Here is a 17348-nt window from a genome sequence, read left to right on the forward strand (position 1 = left end):
CAGCACACTGTATATTGACTTTAGATAGTGCATCCTTAGAGGTTAACACAGGCTCAATGAGGATAGATCAGTGCTTCATTGTCTAGGTCACGTATTGATTTACTGTGGCTGCTAATGTCCGCACCCCTAAAGCTATAAATAATATTGCCATCAAATTTGTTGACAAGATTGAGCAATGTAGTAATCTGATCAGTACTCCGGTGGTGGTGGTGGTGGTTACATTGAGGGTATATCATGAATGTTCATGGAGTACCGTAGTTTGTGTGTGTGGTGATTGAAATAATCCCAGCACCCCATGAACATTCATGGAGTGTTCTGTTTACCTGTAGATAACAAGTACAATGTATGTAAAACAAAGTACAGTAGAACCTTGGCGTTACAAACACCAAACCAACAAAGTGACACTCAATTATGCGTACAGTGCAACCAATCCAACGCAAGTTTAACCTACTGACATGGCAAGTACTGGGAAATGCAAATGTGTTGCACTTTCAGCGGTATCATTTTCAGCATTGTAACTTGGGAATGTGGTATTGGGAAAATGTCTGCGATATTAAGACGGTCTAAGAAAAAAAATCTAACAATTTTCATTGGAAATGATAGATTGGAGAGCACTGAAAACCGATGTATCTTATGCAAAGCCGATAATGATTATTTTGATAAAGCACTCCATAAGCAATGTGCTGGTCATGGATAAGGCAACATTACTGTACCAACACATTTCCAGAGAGATTTCAAGGCAAGTACAGCCAATTTTACATTTTAGTTTTCAACAAATCCTCTTATTTATTTTTTTCATACAAAAGGAGGCTAAATGACTGAGCAAGCTAATTCCATGCATTTTATTTAAAATGTTCAGAGTTACAGACATTTCAGATTTACGAACAATCTGCTCTCCCAACTCTGAATTCATAGGATTCATTTCCTTAGATCAAGATCTGTATCTGCTTCGCAACAGTGCAATTTGCCCGGTAATTGGATTTGAATGATTGCAAAAAGAGATCCAGTAAAAATAGAAATATTTACGCAGCAGTATTGATTATGAAAAAGGTATAAGATGCTAGATGTTTTTGTATAAAGTACCCAGTATACAACTGCATATTAAAGCTGGGTTTTTGTTTTGTTTTTTGTTTTTAAAGCCAACAGCTTGCTGTAGCAGAAAGGGTCTGTAGTTGCAGCCATAGATGAGTACTCCCTGTTTTGCAGAGTTTAGGGGTGCTGCAGATGAGATCACAAGTGGTACTCTGAAATTATAGCAAACCAGTGCAGAAGCTATCAAGGGATTCCACTGTGCTGAAAAATTGATTTTTTGATTATTTTTGTGATTCTGAAGGTTCGGAGAAATAATGTAATGCAATCCAGTTGAGCTGTTTTTACATTAAAAAGACAAGATCTTGAGAGTGTTTTACTGCAATGGAAAGCTACTGATACTTTGCTTTACCACCATATTGCAGAATGGTGTAATTGATGTAAAATCAGGCTGAAAAATGTGTTTAGAATACACCCTTATCTTTGAGTGTAACAAGTGATAACTTGATGTTAATAGAGTTTTCAGATGTCTTATGCAGGCTGCAAATTATCTATGACACCAAACACTAATTGAAACTGCCAAACGTCTTTTTAACCTCAGCAGTATTGATAAGACCCTTATCTGACAGACTGGCAAGTTAGGTTTTGATGCATATTTTATAAATACATATTTTATGATATATTTTCATGCAGGCTGCAGTTGCCTGATATCTGATTATAATCTACAGAAGGCTTATTTGTGATTTGAATAATTTAGACCTGCTCAGTATCAATTTTATGTTTTTATATTTTTATGTTAAAAGTGTGATGCATCAGTATTGGGGCAGATCAGCATAGGACTGAGGGTATCACACAGACAGACACACATATGGTTGCTGTTACTAGATGTTTTTGAGCTAGTCTTTTCAGTCAAAGATTTTATGGTTTATTTCTCTTTCCCCAGACAAACGCAGTGGGATCCCCCTTGCTGGGATGGGGGCAGTGATGTCAGTGTCGACCATGAAGCTGAAATGGACCTGGGGACCCCCACGTATGACGAGAACCCCACCAAGGTAACCCCGCAGCGCTACTTGTGTTTGCATTGTGTATGCCCAGCATCGGGGGGGGATCGGGGGATCCCATCCCCATCCCCATCCCCCGGATCCCCCACAATTTGCATGCTTGTTTATGTCTGGTGTTGCTTTGTATTCCATTTACAAATCATGGTGTTTTAGCTGTCAGGATGTGTATTTATTTATTTATTTATTTATTTATTTATTGCATAGCTTTGATATTTAGTTTTGCAGTTCGTCATTAGCTTCGTGGCTGAGTCATTAGCTTTGTGGCTGTTGTCGAGACAATTGTGCATTACCTATTCATACATTCACACAGTATACAGCATTCAGTCTGCTAAGTCTGTACAAGTCATGGAATGATTTGCAGTGTTCTTTCACTATGGCATAAGCATGATTTTATGGTATACTGTTTTTGTTGTGCAGTAGGTGGTTTTTAACTGTTCTATACATCTTTCAGGATCTATCAATGTCTCAGGATGGGAGCTTAGAGGGGACACCTAATGCTTACCAGGTATGGGCCCTCACTGTTTGATTTCTAATGGATACCATGAGCCCTTCCTATACGGTGGAATAGTCCTGGAATAAAAACAAAACAGAAAATTAGTTACACCCCTATGCATTCAACAGTTGATGCTGACTGTTTTTAGCTGTGTTTGCACTGCAAAAGAACACATTTTAACATTTTATTTTGCACAGTAATGGACTGTGTGTCCAACACTGGGTTTGAATGTATTGGCCTGTAGATGTCGTTTTCTACTGTTGCCTTTCCTATGTATTGTAGTGGTGAAAATCAGATCAGTTAGAATTTTCTTCCAAATATAAATAATGTTTGTAATGTGCAAACAGTGATCATAGGAACATTCACTGTTTGGAATGCCTGGAGTTGCCCAAAGTTGCAGTGTGAACGGTTTGTGGATTTGAGATTTTCAGGCTTTGTTTCTTCTAATGGTTTTTGGGAGGGTCTGACATTGTGATTTAAAGGATGGTTTGCTGTGTCTGGCCTGTAATACGCTATCTTAGATGGGTTGTAGAAAGCTGTGGAGCATGATTTGTGCACGACTGCTGAAGATAAGCTTCAAGACTAGTTATCAGACACTTTTTACGTTTTCTTATTCCACCAGGTTAATAGTACCCGTCCCATATAACCTAACTGTACATATTGTAAGAGAATAAGTATATATCCCCTTCACTGCGTGTACAATGGTAAGTTTAATATCTGTGTCTATTTTATAATGCATATATGTTTTTGATAGGGCAACTTCTCGAACTCCATAGAGTTCACACAAACTATTTTAAGATTTCTAAAAAAAAATGAATTTACAAATCACGACCAACATGGATGTTTTTTTTTTTTTAATTCTCCTTAAATTCAAAATGATGGTTCTTCAAGTAAATAACAGTGTTTATTGCCTAATGGCTCCAAAACCACTGCAATTGAGGTGAAATGATCTACTGATTCATTTTAAGAATTAACATTTTTAAATTTAAAGAAGTGTACTCCATTTTCAATACTGATTCAACCATCAACAGTTCTCTCCTCACACAGGTCATCCTTAGCTGTGTAGTGCAACAAATATAAAGGAATGGATCTGCAATATGTCCATTTCAATTTGATTAATTTCCATGAGAGGTGTGAGTTAAAGTAGCATACTTATGTAGCAGAAGGCGGTCACAGAAATGTAGGATTCAGATACCAAATGGGTGGTATAGTACTAGAACAGGCCCAACAAGAGAAATACCCTGTACTAGGCTTATCACTGTCAACAAATAGTCAGTATGGGAAGCAATTAAAATAGCAAACAGATTTGTTGGTTAGATAGTCAAAAGTGTAGAATACAAATCAAAGGATGTTATGGTGAGGTTATACAATGCACTGGTGAGACCGCACCTAGAATAATGGGATCAGTTCTGGTCACCACAGTACCAAAAAGAGCAACCAGACTAATCTCTGGGCTTAATGATCCTTTAAAATCCAACATAACAACATTTTGGGATCAATCAGCTATTGGGAAGCGGTCGAGCAACGTTGAACGGAGTAACCTCCTCCACAAAACTGCAATGTGAAACCAACTGCACTTAATTCAGAACAAAATAGAAGTAGAATTTGCTCAGCTACTTCAGTTCACTTGAAACAAACCATAGTTAATTTGTGTGTAAACAAAACTACCCAGACTGCTTGTTTTTGATCAAGGATTGGTCAGTTGATCCTAAAAATAAATGATATTGTTCATTTTCATTAACCAAGTAAACGTAATAGGCCATGATCTGAAGCCAGAAAATATGCTTAGAAAATTAGTTTTGTTCCAACCATCGGGGGTCTAAGTTTTCCATACAGTTTTGGATAGTGTGAAAAACTGCCTTTTTGGTGCTTCCTGCCATGTTTGCTAAAAACTATGCATTTCGCCATGCATTAGACTTGCATAACTCAGCTAGTGTTGAAGCTATTCAGCTAAAACTTGGTATATGGAAACTACATCACACATGCTCTATGTGGATGTAATTTGGTACTTCTCACTTTTCTGCAGACTGAAGAGGGCACCACTGAAACTGCCTTAGGAGCCTGTCAGGGCATATTTTATTAACTTTCAGAGATGGCTCCTCAGCCAATAAAGGGTGAATCCAACACTTTAATGACCCTGTATGTAAGTGTGTGAGTACATAATATGAATAAATTAAGTAACTGATGTTGAGTGGTGTGAGAAGCAGTGGTTATGGATGGCCTGGAGGCTCATGTTGGTGCTCAAAAATAAAAATTAGTGCAAAACAACAAAACAAATAGGTCTGCTGGCCCTTGAAAAACAAAACAAAATAAAATGATAAACAAACATCATGAATATATACATATTTACATTGAACTAGGAAGGAAATTAAAGTTTGTTAACAGAATCTCAGAGCTAGTCTCAGTGACGTTCGTGCAGTCCTAACATTTACAAGTCTGTACAAAACAAATCACAAGACCGGTATGAACACCTTCCTGTCTCGCGTTTCAACTGTCTACATCTGCAACTGATGACCTGTACAACACACTCTGGGGCAGGGTCCACTCTCCACTGTCCAAACCGGTTTTTAATTGTATTTTTCTGTGCTTATTTTTAGCTATTTTTGAGTTTTATGTAAATCGTTTTTTTTCGTTTTTTATATACTGTATGAAATTTAGTGTTTTTGGTTACTTTCCAAAATGCTTGAGCATTTTTTTTTTAAATATGTATAGTAGTAACTCGACAGTACTTGCACACTTAAGTTGTACCTTCTTTCCTTTGCTGGTTTTTGTGTGTAGACATTTTTGTACATTTTGCCACAATTCTGTTTTAAATCCTCCGTATCTTAACTAATACAGCTTTAAATCCCACTAACAAGCCTCCATTCCTGATTGTAATCTTGTTTTAAATCTCGCAAGCGAAGTCTCCAATAGAAATGTAGGAATGTGCTGTCACTCAGTAGTTGGGCCCGGTTTAAAGTATTCAGAACGAATCAATGATATCTGTAAAATCTAGCAGGGCTTGCTCTCTCTTGTCATGGGCTGTCATCAGGTCGTTTTTCACCTCAGTCTTGGCGACCAACAGCGGAACTGATGCACACTAGTTCAGTGTGGACAGCTTCAAATTCATTAACCGTAGACTCTATGGTTGACATAATGCTCTGCATATTTTTTTCATCTGTTAACATACAGGTCTTGTCCAGATCCTTCCGTTCACACATCAGGGGCGTTTCCAGACATAATTTCACATTGCCTGGCTATGGCTGCCCGTTCATTCTGGGCCAATATCCAACGATGGACAGCACCTCGGTTCAAAGAGAATCCAGTCAGACCCACCTTAGTTTTGGAATCTCGATTTAAAGGCTGTTCAATGGCCTGGTCACAGGCAATAGAGGAGAAGGCATAACAATCTTGCTGTTGAACAGTCCACTGGCCTCTTGAAGTCAGCTGAGCATGACAGTATGAATGGGTAACAGGTAGACTGACCATCTCAAGCCAGTGAGCTGGGAGATACCTAGAGTAGTTGAAACGATCATAGCTGAAGAACCATGAAATCATGAATCTCACAGCTGCAAGGTGGAGATCCCAATCAGATTTGTGTGTGCCTCTCACAAACAGTAGCAAAAGCTGCGCCATGTTGATGTATGATGACCAAAAGGCAAATGGTGGATTGTCTTCTGACTGCCGTTCAATGAAAGTCTGATACTTTTCCATCAGTTCCATGAATTCATTTGTTGTGGTAAGTTTATGAAATTAGAGAGTTGGGAATGAATCAGGAACACTGAACTGTTGTCATAACCTGCCTTTCTTCTTCATCTGGTGAAGATTCAAGGAAAGCTCTGAATCAGTCGCTGTAGGCATTCGATGAGAAGTTTGTGAGCCCTCATGCTCCGATTTTGTAATGATATCCATTTAGGGCAGCATTGATGGATGCTTCAGCAACTACCTCCAATTTCAATAAGAATATCTCCAAGACCAGCATCAGCATATAGTTTTCCAATGATGGCCAGAAAAGCCGTATAAGTATGAAATTCTCCAAGCCGGATCACCAGGCGCCTGGTCATCTCAGTGTCTTTCCAACAGATTTGCTGGGCCTTGGCATATATTGCTTGGTCGAAGACAACAACAATTTGCTCCACTTCCAGACAATCTGCAATATCCATGGTTTTCTTGAATAGTGTTGACAGCCTCTATTACAGACAAGTAGTGGATGGCAGACTTTTCAAGTATTCTGTCACTCTGAAGCATGGTATGATAACCGGTCCATCCTGGAACTGAACATAATTCACCATCCACATACTTTGTCACTATGTATGTCATCTCCATACAACCAGCTTTCTTGAGTATTATGCCACACTGTTCATTACTCAGAGAGGTTACATCATGGCTGAGCTTCAGTGGCCCTTTTCTTTTTTTGCATTTGATATTGTTCAATTGAAGGAGTGAACTCTCTTTTTAAGTGGTGCTCTGTCTAGTCTCGGGCCAGAATCACTAACACAGCTCTGTACCATTATGCCATTGGTGTGGTGAGTAGTACCACGTCCGGACAACATCTCCTCGCCAAAATCAATATTTTCCCACACAAGTACAGTAGGAGTTTTACTGACAAAAGCCTGGAGGAATTTTACATGCACCTTCTGCCAACTGAAGCTTGGCAAGACTCGTCTCAAGTCCAATAACCGAGGGCCATGAAGCACAGTGTCTGAGTCTGTTGATCATGGATAGCAGCTGAGATGAGCCAGCTGGTGTTTGTTTTCGGCCCTTGGACTTCAGGTAAACAATATCCTGACACAGTGACGTGATCTTCAAGTCGACAACTGCTGGGGCAGCCACAAAGTTTGCCATAGTAGGTTCTTCTGTTGCTGTGATAATCTAAGCCAACAAAGTTGTATAGTTCAACAGGTATGACTAATTTGGTTCCCTGTTGATAGTGTACCAGTAAACACAAGGTGATTTTATGTTTCTTCGTGGTGGTTGTTGGAAAAAAAGAGTTGTGGAATATCTCTGTGCAGCAGATGCTTCAATGTATCGCTCCTGTAAAACATAAGAAAGGCCAGCGTGTTCGCTCTATGACCAAAACGGAGAATATCACACAGCCACAAAGCTTATATATTTCACAAATGTGTTCATAATATGAGGCTTCACTAACCTGTAATTTGACAGTTCCACCACTTCATGTTTCTTCATGAACTGCATAAACAAGTTTTTATGAGTTTTGTCAGCCCGAACATCTCCTGATTATTGACCAGTCTCTTCTCTATTATTTCATCACACAACACCTTATATGCCTTGGAGCAGGGGTTCCCAAACTTTTTTTTTACCATGTGGCCCACCTGTTCAGCTGCATTAGGCATTGCGGGGGGGGGGGGGGGGGATGTATTAGGTACCTTTGTATAATTGAAATTTTAGAAATGCAGTTATTTTTGTTGGTCATCAAACAATAAAGACATGCATGTCTCTTATTATTCCCATTCATAAATGCCTGAACAGGAATCACTTTTGAGTAAAACTAGTACAACCTGCACAAAAACATAACTCTTAAATCCTAATTTCTGAACACCTTGTAATCAGAACATCCGTCCGTTACCTCTCACGCTGAACTGTCATGCACAAAAAAGACAAATGCGCATAGAAAAAATACATAGAATGTCATTGGTCCTGTGGCCCATCCGGGACTGTGTCGCGGACCACAGTTTGGGAACCCCTGCCTTGGGGTACATACCTCCTGAAATAAAAAAGTGAGGAATGACTTTGTGTTATATATACAACAAAAGCATATATTTAATTAAAAATATCATGTGAACCCCAAGGGAATCAACAGCACATACTCCTTGTAGCATATTGTATGGTATCGCACTTCTAGTGCAACACAGTCCTTCTCTCTGATATGCACCAAGACGCTCTCATCATTCCTCAGTTCAGTAGCCTGCACTAACTTCCCTGCAACAAAAGCAGGGAAATAAGACCATGGTGTTGAAAATAAGCAGGCGGCCAGTGCTTTTCATTGGTTACTTTTATGGTTATGCCTCCCATTTTTTTTCACAATAAAAAGAGGGAGAGCCCTTTTTTTAATAGGCTAAACTTTGGTTTTATATTCCTGTTCTGTTCCTTTTCAAATTATTTATTGTTTTACTCTTATTAACATTATTATCATTTATTACTATTATTACTGCTACTTTTTTCCTTTTATTTATTTTTTCCTCTGGGGAGATGGGAGGGGCAGAAATTGTGTGGCAAAGATTTACAGCGATATAAAAATAAAAAATATATAGACTAATAATATGTAATATTAATGTCTACATTTTTTGTTGGTGTATTTTGTTCCAATAAAAACAAAACCAAAAAGAATTAAGGACACATACAGCTCTTGGCTGTATGTGTCCTCAGCAACTCATTCATAAATGTGTAAATTATTTTAAGCTGGTTAACATCAATTAAAATGTATAATGCAATGTAACAATAAATCCAAAATGAATATAATTATCATGTAATAATTTAGTATGAAGTGCAATCAGCACCAATTTTGGAAGTATATGGAGTGTTTGAATTTTATGTTATTTCTTTGGTATTTACAGATTACCAATTGTATTATTTTTACTTGAATTTTAGCACACCGCTGCCATTTATGCTATTCCGAATTGTAAAGTATAAGACTTGTAGCCAGACTGTCTCTATAGTATAGTATGTCATTCACTATTCACTCAACAACAACAACAACAATAATAATACACTGCACTGAGAGTCTGGGCTTGGACCAACACATCCTTTGCGGACTTATGTTGAACCAATTCACTTTTTTACAAATGATACACACAGCTGGAAGCATTGGAGATAGGGACTGACTCAGATTGCGGTCAGTCCATGGACTCGAACTGTATACTAGAATTTGCAATGTTGTGACATTCACTGTCTAATTAAAGCCATTTCCTTAAACCATTTATATACGTTTCCCACCGGGTGGCTGTAACTTGCTGTACTCCTTTTCTGACCGATTGTAGATACATACGTCACCACAGCTTTGTTTTTTTATTTATCTTGTAATATTTTGATCTGCTGACATTGTCCGAATGAATAGCAGCCCAGGTTATCCCCCAACAGAACAAACAGCATGCCCCTCTCGCACACCATGTTGGGTTCCTGGTTGACTGCTCAGTTTGAGGTTATCACTAACGGCGCGCACACACACACAATGCTGTGAGACTGAGCTGTTGTAAGTGCTGCCTGCTTTCCACCCTGACCTGCCTGACCCAGAGGCCATTGGTCTGCCTCCAGAGCAAACCTGTTGTCAGTCGGGAGTATTGACCGCAATGGCTTAGAACATCAGCCGCTATTTCAAGGACTGTATCTGACCCTAAGGCTTAACTCTTCCCTGACCCAGGTTTTATCTCTTAGCAGTGGTGGGATTGTAATTTGAACCCTCAAATCTCTCTTTTGGGAACTGGATACCTCTGTTCTTACTAATTTTTTTTTCGTCAGTAAATGCGCAGAGTGAAGGGTGAAACATTTGTCTGTTTTTCCTATGGTTTTAATTTATGCTTTCTGTGTGAACACCATCTGCTCTTTGTTAGACTGGGAGAAGGGGGCCAGAGGAGCAGACAGTCTGGCATTTTGATCCCTCCACAATCAGCACTGCATAGTATTCTTTCCCCATCAAGTACGAAATGTAACCATTACCGAATGGGTGTTCACCTGTAAAGATCCCGGAACCTGAATAGAATACCAAAGCTACGTGCGAACACTTGTGACGCAGCCATGCTCGTCCCCAAGAGCATAAGAGGACTGCAGGTACCAGTATAATTTTCCTTTCAGATCCTGACAGGAGAGCACACAGATAACTGCCGGTTACTTTTATCTGCATATATTTCGCTACTAACGTGATAATAATTATTTTTGAAACGTTGTATTTTTTGTTTACAAATTGGCTGTTGCTTGTTACTTCCCATAGCGGTCTTGTGCACCGTGTGGAGCCAGCGGCTTCTGACGCCCCTTCCAGAAATCAAGCAGCTTAAGTCAGCTGACTTGTGCTCTCCTACAGGCTGCTAATAGCTCCGGCTGGAGTTAAAATAAAAAGAAATAAATGTTTTTGGAACGATATTGTTTTTTTCTGAACTGTAAATGTTTGCTGTTTTAGTGAGTGTTTTCTGAGTATTTTCTGTTTTGCGCAGAAGACGAGCACAGCTGCTGGGCTCGGCAGCTCTGCATTTAATTATTAAAAATAACTTTTGTTTGTGTACTGGTTTATTATTTCAATTATTATATTATGAGCTACAGTTTACTGTGCGAGTTTCTCTTGCGTGTGTATTTTTGGTTTAAAATAAAAAATAACACAGTTACAGCTTTTGGTCCACAGCAGCTAGAGGAGCTGCGCTTGGTAAATAAAAACCTGCTCCGTATCTCTTAACTGAACGGACAGGCTGTGGGCAGGAATCTTGCTGCTTTTGTAGCTGCAAGAAGGCAGCTTTGGCTTTCCTAGGCACGAGTGTCTGTTGGGGATAAAGCACCGCTGTTAGATGCCCCCATTACACCGGGGCACACCTGTGGTCCTGGCGGCCACCCCAGGTGTCTCGAGAGGTGTCAGCTCTACTATTAAAGCGAGCTATTTGCACAGTACAACCCCTCCACTTGATGGAAGGGTTCTACTCCAGGTACTTCCTGGTTCCCAAGTGGGATGGCGGTCTCAGACCAATCCTTGACCTCAGGCAGGTCAACCTGTATCTGAGTTGACGGAGGTTCAAAAGGTTGACTATGCGACAGCTGTTGCAGTCAGTCAGGCCAGGCGACTGGTTCACCACGGTGGACTTATAGGACGCATATTTCCACATCCCCATAAAACCAGGGCACAGGAGGTACCTGCGGTTCGCTTTCCAAGGAACAGCGTACGAGTTACGTCTACTGCCATTTGACCTCTCTCTAGCTCTCTGTCTTTTCAGAATGCATGGAAGCTATCATGGCCCCATTGAGACTCAGAGGCATCAGAGTGCTCAATTACCTGGACGACTGGCTCATTTGTGCCCAGTCTCCAGCAGAGGCCCACGCGGAACTCGTCACCAGCCACCTTCATCGGTTGGGCCTGACGGTGAATCGTGCAAAGAGCCAGCTCACACCTATGCAGATAACCTATCTAGGAATGCAATTGGACTCCCAAGTCCATGCTGTCTACTCTATCGGACAACAGAGTGCAGACAATAGCCGCCTGTTTGAAGCTTTTTCAGCTAAATACAGCACTTACAGTAGTGACGTGCCAGAGACTTCTGGGCTTGATGGCAGCAGTTTCCCAGACCCTTCCTTTGCGCCCTCTCCCAAGCCTGGTTCAACAACAGGGTTTTCAGCCTGTGTTGAACCCAGGCCGCCTAGTGACAGTGCCTCGCCACTGTCTGAAGGTGCTCTCTTGGTGGACACAGCCTGCCCATCTACGTCTGGTGGTAACACTGGGCAGCATCACCAGAAGAGAGGTCATCACCACGGACGTGTCCAGCCACGGCTGGGGCGCTGTGTGGAATGGCAGGGGTGCCCAGGGGCTATGGGACCTCCCATGGCAGGGTCGCAAATAAATCTTTTGGAGCTGCAGGCAGTTTTATCTGGCCCTGCAGAATTTGTTACAGGAGGTTCAAGGGAGACGTGCTTGTCCGGACATACAACACTGCTGTGGTGGCTTCTCAAAACCACCAGGGTTGCCTCAGGTCTCCCAGTTTCCATCATGTGGCCCGCAAGCTGTTGCTCTGGGCACACAAACACGTCCGCTCACTGCAGGCAGTACACCTGCCTGTGGTGGTAAACTGGGCAGAGGACCTCCTTTCCAGGAGAGTTTCCAGCACCTCAGAGCGGAGGTTTCACCCCGAGGTGGTAAGCCTCATTTGGAACAGGTTCGGGAGAGCAATTATATATCTCTTTGCCTCCCAGGAATCGACCCACTGCCCCCTTTGGTTCTCAATAACAGGAGACGGGGACCCATTGGCGATAGATGCCTTGGTACACCTGTGGCTGAGGCAGCTGTTGTGTGCCTTCCCACCGTTTGCCATGCTCCCACTTTGTCTAGAAAAAATCAGGCAAGACCGGGCCAGGGTGCTATTAGTAGCCCCTTAATGTGGGTGTGTCCAGTAGGGTTGTTGACGCCCTACAAAATGCCAGAGCAGCGTCCACACATTCCCAGTACGTGTACAAGTGGGATGTCTTTCAGACATGGTGCTGTCTCGTAGGTCTGACCCCACTATTTGTCCCATGGCAGTAATACTTCAATTTTGCGGGACCTATTTGACGAGGGAAAATCCCCATCCACGTTAAAGGTCTATCTGGCAGCCATTTTGGCCTGCCATGTAAAAATTGACTTTATCTCCCCAGGAGCTCACTTCCTGGCAGTGCAATTTTTGAAAGGAGCTTGGCGGCTTCAACCACCTTTTTGAAGGATATTGTTCTTCGCTGGAGGCATAACATAGTGCTTGAGTCACGCATGAAGCCTCCATTTGAGCCCTTACATTCAGCTGAGCTGAAATTTTTGTCACTTAGAGCAGCTTTCTTGTTTGCAATCACCTCCGTTAAGCGAGTGAATGTGATATGCAAGCATTTCCAATTGCAAAAGCCTGCTTAATTTTTTCAGAAGCCAAAGGTTACGCTTCGTACCAATCCTGCTTTTTTGCCTAAAACTATCTCCGCATTCCACATCAACCAGTCTGAGAGGGAGCGACCGCTCATACGCTGTGCCCTGTGCGGGCACTAGCTTATTATGTGAACAGAACACAAAGTTGGAGGCAGTCTGAACAGTTTTTTGTCTGTTATGGGGTGAAGTCCCATGGGCAAGCCCTGTCTAAACAGAGGCTATCAAAGTGGATAACAGACAGTCAGGACTGCCTATGAGCAAGCCAACTTACCCCCTCCAGAAAAACTCACTGGCCATTCCACAAGGGGCATGGCAACTTCGTGGGTTTTGTTCCAGGGTGCATGTGTCAATGACATTTGCAGTGCAGTGGTTTGGGCTACTCCCCCATACCTTTACAAGATTCTATCGACAATGGCATGGATCCCCAAAACCCTGGCTTTGGAACTAGAGTGTTGAGGGCGGCTTCAGGGTCAACCCTTACAACATAACAGAGGTGAGTTCTCCCTCAATTTTTAGACTTAGCTACATGTTACTGGGGTTCCGAAAGGTAACGCACAAGGCATCCTTGGCTTAGCCTTGTAGCAGTCCGCCATTCTGCAATATTGCCTTGCAATGGTTTTGGTACACTCACCCATTCGGTAATGGTTACATTTTGTACTTTGATAGGGAACGTTAGGTTATTATCATAACCATGGTTCCCTGAAAAAGAAATGTAACCATTAACCTTCAAGGTTGATGCGTCCATGATTGCAGCATGTTTGAAGGAAAAACGACACTGGTACCTGTGTCTGCAGTCCTCTTATGCTCTCGGGGCGAGCATGGTTGCGTCACAGGCACTCGCTCACAGCTTTGCTGTTCTATTCAGGTTCTGGGATCTTTACAGATAAACACCCATTCGGTAATGGTTACATTTCTATTTCAGGGAACCATGGTTATGATAATAACCCAACATTTTGCTTTTTAATAGCTGGCATTGTGGCTTTTGAGCACAGAACAAAAAAAAAGTATCAGATGCCAGCGTGGTCACGGATTCCAGAAATGTATGCAAACAATTAAACATGTCTTTTTTTATTTAACAAATGTAGGGCCTGTTTTACAAAGTGTGTATGATACTATAAAGATTAGCATCTCTCCTGAAAGGAAATCAACAAGCTGCAAAATAGTATAGTGGCAGTCCTGAACAATGTTTTAAGAAGTTAATAGTGATCTTACTAAAGTGGTTTGGTAAATTGCTGAAATTGTGCTCTTGGTAAATTTCAGTACAGATCTAAACTATGCAGGTTGGATAGTACCAGGGACTGAAACCTTCTGTCTGTCCATACTGCTAGCTAATGACCTGAGCAGCCTTTAAAACAGAACCACATCTACCCTAAACTGTGGCGCTTTTCACCGATGGTTGTCATGAGCTGTTTGTGAGGAATGAAAGTTTGGACTCGGTGGATTAGAGAACAGCTCTCCCTAGATCCAGGAGAGGGAGTAGAGCTGTGGAGAATAGGCTTAATATAAACATGCTGTTTCTGCCTTCATTAGTAGCAGCACCAGAAACAAGTGGGAGTCAGTCCTGACTCTCACTGTACTCTTTTATTGTTTTATTCATCATATTTAACAGTTTTGTTTGTCTAAGTCTCTGTTTTTTTTTCCTTTTTTTTTCCTTCTGTTTCCCTACTTCTGCATGTGTCTGTGTGTGGTGGCACATGAACATATCTGTAAGCCTGTGCTCTGTTAGAGCCATTGACAAATGCACTATTTATTTAGCAAGGATTTACAGTACCTGTTCATGACGAGATGCAAGATATGTAAATATAAATTTAGACTTGCAATATAACATATAAATATGCATTCTCTAGTCTAGCGCCAACACTCCAATTTTATAAAAAGATTCATAAATCTGAATAAGAACGTTTGGCACGAACAATAGTCTATACAAAACTTGCTTGAGTCATTACATCAGCTTCTTTACTGAACACCAAAAGGAGCATCAGCTGATAATAATAATAATAATAATAATAATGATGTTTGAGGTCGCTTGCCTTGTACAAACTAGTGTGTAAGCGATTTATTGCAGAGGAGACAGAGGTTTACCGCTGTTTTCACTGAAAGCAAACTCTTCCTCCCATTCTGGTTTAAAGCCTCATACTTTTGTTTATTACTCGTGGAGGGTTTGTTCAATGCCATTGTCTCCACAAAACGAACAAGCATTTAATTCAAAATGATGAAATTCACTTTCAACTGCACATCCAGCTTTCACTCGAGGTGATCGAAATCCGAAAAAAGAATAATAAACACGAATGAATACAGAGAACAAAAATAATAAGCTAATTCTTTATTTTTTTTACTTTCTCCTCTTAGTTTTTGTTTATTATTCTTTCTGCAGCTCATTCGAGCCGCAAAGTGTGCGTCATCCAGCATTTCATTGGGAGCCGTGGTTTGGCCACCTCTGGTATAGGCTATTTTATTGAGGAACTCTGAAGAGACTTTTTGCATGGATGTTCACAGTGACACCTCTTGCGCTATATCTTTAGACACCACTAGCTAAACCATTGTGTTACTTGCCAAAAGGATTAGTTCTGATTGCCTTCAAAGACTTTGAACTGCAACTACGCTACAACACAAACCTTGAAAAATCTGTCTCCTTGTTTTAGAAAAAAGAAGACACCGTTGGCAGCTTCAATTTTCTGCATTTGAGGGTTGCAATTTAAAGCTGGGAGCTAAACAAATAATACATCAAGGTTTTTCTTTTTGCTCTGTGCTCCTGCGGGGATAAAACTCATGGAATGTTTGTTTGTTTGGCTACATAAAAACAAAAAAAAGAAGCTTCTTGCCTGAGTTGACAAGTTTATGTCTTTATTGCTGATCAAATTAAGTTCCCATCTCTTCAGATCTTGGAACAGAATGATCTGCTGCATGTGGTGCACAGGCCTCCCTGTCCTACATGGAAGAGCAGTTTTTGTGATTTAATTTTCTTTTTGTTTTTTCTTGCAGTTCTCCACGAAGGCTAAAACGGCGGAGGCAGACACCTCAAGCGAGTTAGCCAAGAAGAGTAAGGAGGTGTTTCGGAAGGAGGTAAGACAGACACCAGTCACCAACACTTCTTAATCCTTAGAATTAGTAGTGAACATACATTTCACTGATCGTCATCTTTAGCAGTTGATAACTGCATATAGTGCTTGTGTGCTGATAGCAGTGGGGTATATGTGTCTGTATGTGCAACAAGCATAGGCCACAGATAACGCCTGTATATTTCTTGAACCGCACAGGATGGCACTGTATACCCCAGCCTGGGGGCGGTACGAGATGCTTATTTTTTATTTGTGTATTTACCCTATTATACACACATGCATGTTTTACTGTGATTCTCCGTAAGTCTGATGCCGAACTGGACCAGCGTCCTAGATTCTTGTTGATTTTCTTTGTGCTTTCTTTCCTTGTACAGGTGCCATAATCTTGCACTTGCCCATTCTCAGGCTACAGTTCAGGTTACAGAGTATTGACACCATAACAAACAATTTCATGTCATTCACTGCCAAGTCCTTAGCAACACATACATGTATGTGAAGTCTTGAATGCAGACAGATGCGTGGCTTTATAGGGATGGAAATAAGACTCCTATTGCATAGCAGTTTCACACATTCCAGGTTTTTACTATGAGCTTGTTCAGCCACAGTAGAGGTTCCAAGCTCAGATGTGTCTTATTAAACTCATAGTAAAATGGATAAAACAGCTATGCAATAGGAGTCTTATTTCTATCCCTATAAAGCTGCAAATCTTATTTCCATCTCTGCTTTTATATATTAATGCAAATCACAACATAGGATTTTTGTTCACTCCCCTAAACAGAGACTATTGAATGCATTTTATAAAAGTAAGTTGCTGAAAAAACTGCAAGATCAGCATCAACGTGGGTACACTGTAGTGTGTATGCTGGCTTTTGGAAGGGTGGTGGGTAATTCACTGACACAGGGGAGACAAAAGGTGAACTTGAAACACCACACAGTTGCCCAGTTATATTAACCCTTTGCTGTCCATTGTCGGACTGGGTCCGACATTGCAATTATTCCTCACAGGTCCTTTGTCGGACTGGGTCTGACATCATTATAGCAACGCAATAAACGGGTGTTTAGTCGTTTTTTCTCCGGAAAAAGCCGAGAAAACCATTCAATTGCCGAGTGCGAGCGACAGGAGCCGAGACAAG

General features: G+C 41.1%; 1 protein-coding gene across 6 annotated transcripts in view; it reads left to right on the top strand.

Annotated features, from left to right (window-relative positions):
• LOC117394754 (histone-lysine N-methyltransferase SETD2-like) overlaps positions 1 to 17348 on the top strand; it is a 131938-nt gene that overhangs the window by 107963 nt on the left and 6627 nt on the right. For 5 of the 6 annotated variants that reach the window (XM_033993275.3, XM_033993274.3, XM_033993273.3 and 2 more), the window contains 3 exons: positions 1973 to 2081; positions 2542 to 2595; positions 16139 to 16219. In XM_033993275.3, the coding sequence (XP_033849166.2) occupies positions 1973 to 2081; positions 2542 to 2595; positions 16139 to 16219 (244 nt within the window). The remainder of the gene's footprint in view (positions 1 to 1972; positions 2082 to 2541; positions 2596 to 16138; positions 16220 to 17348) is intronic. The other variant, XM_033993276.3, reaches the window with a different exon arrangement.

Source organism: Acipenser ruthenus, chromosome 3 (assembly GCF_902713425.1).
Source record: "Acipenser ruthenus chromosome 3, fAciRut3.2 maternal haplotype, whole genome shotgun sequence".
Taxonomy (NCBI): domain Eukaryota; kingdom Metazoa; phylum Chordata; class Actinopteri; order Acipenseriformes; family Acipenseridae; genus Acipenser; species Acipenser ruthenus.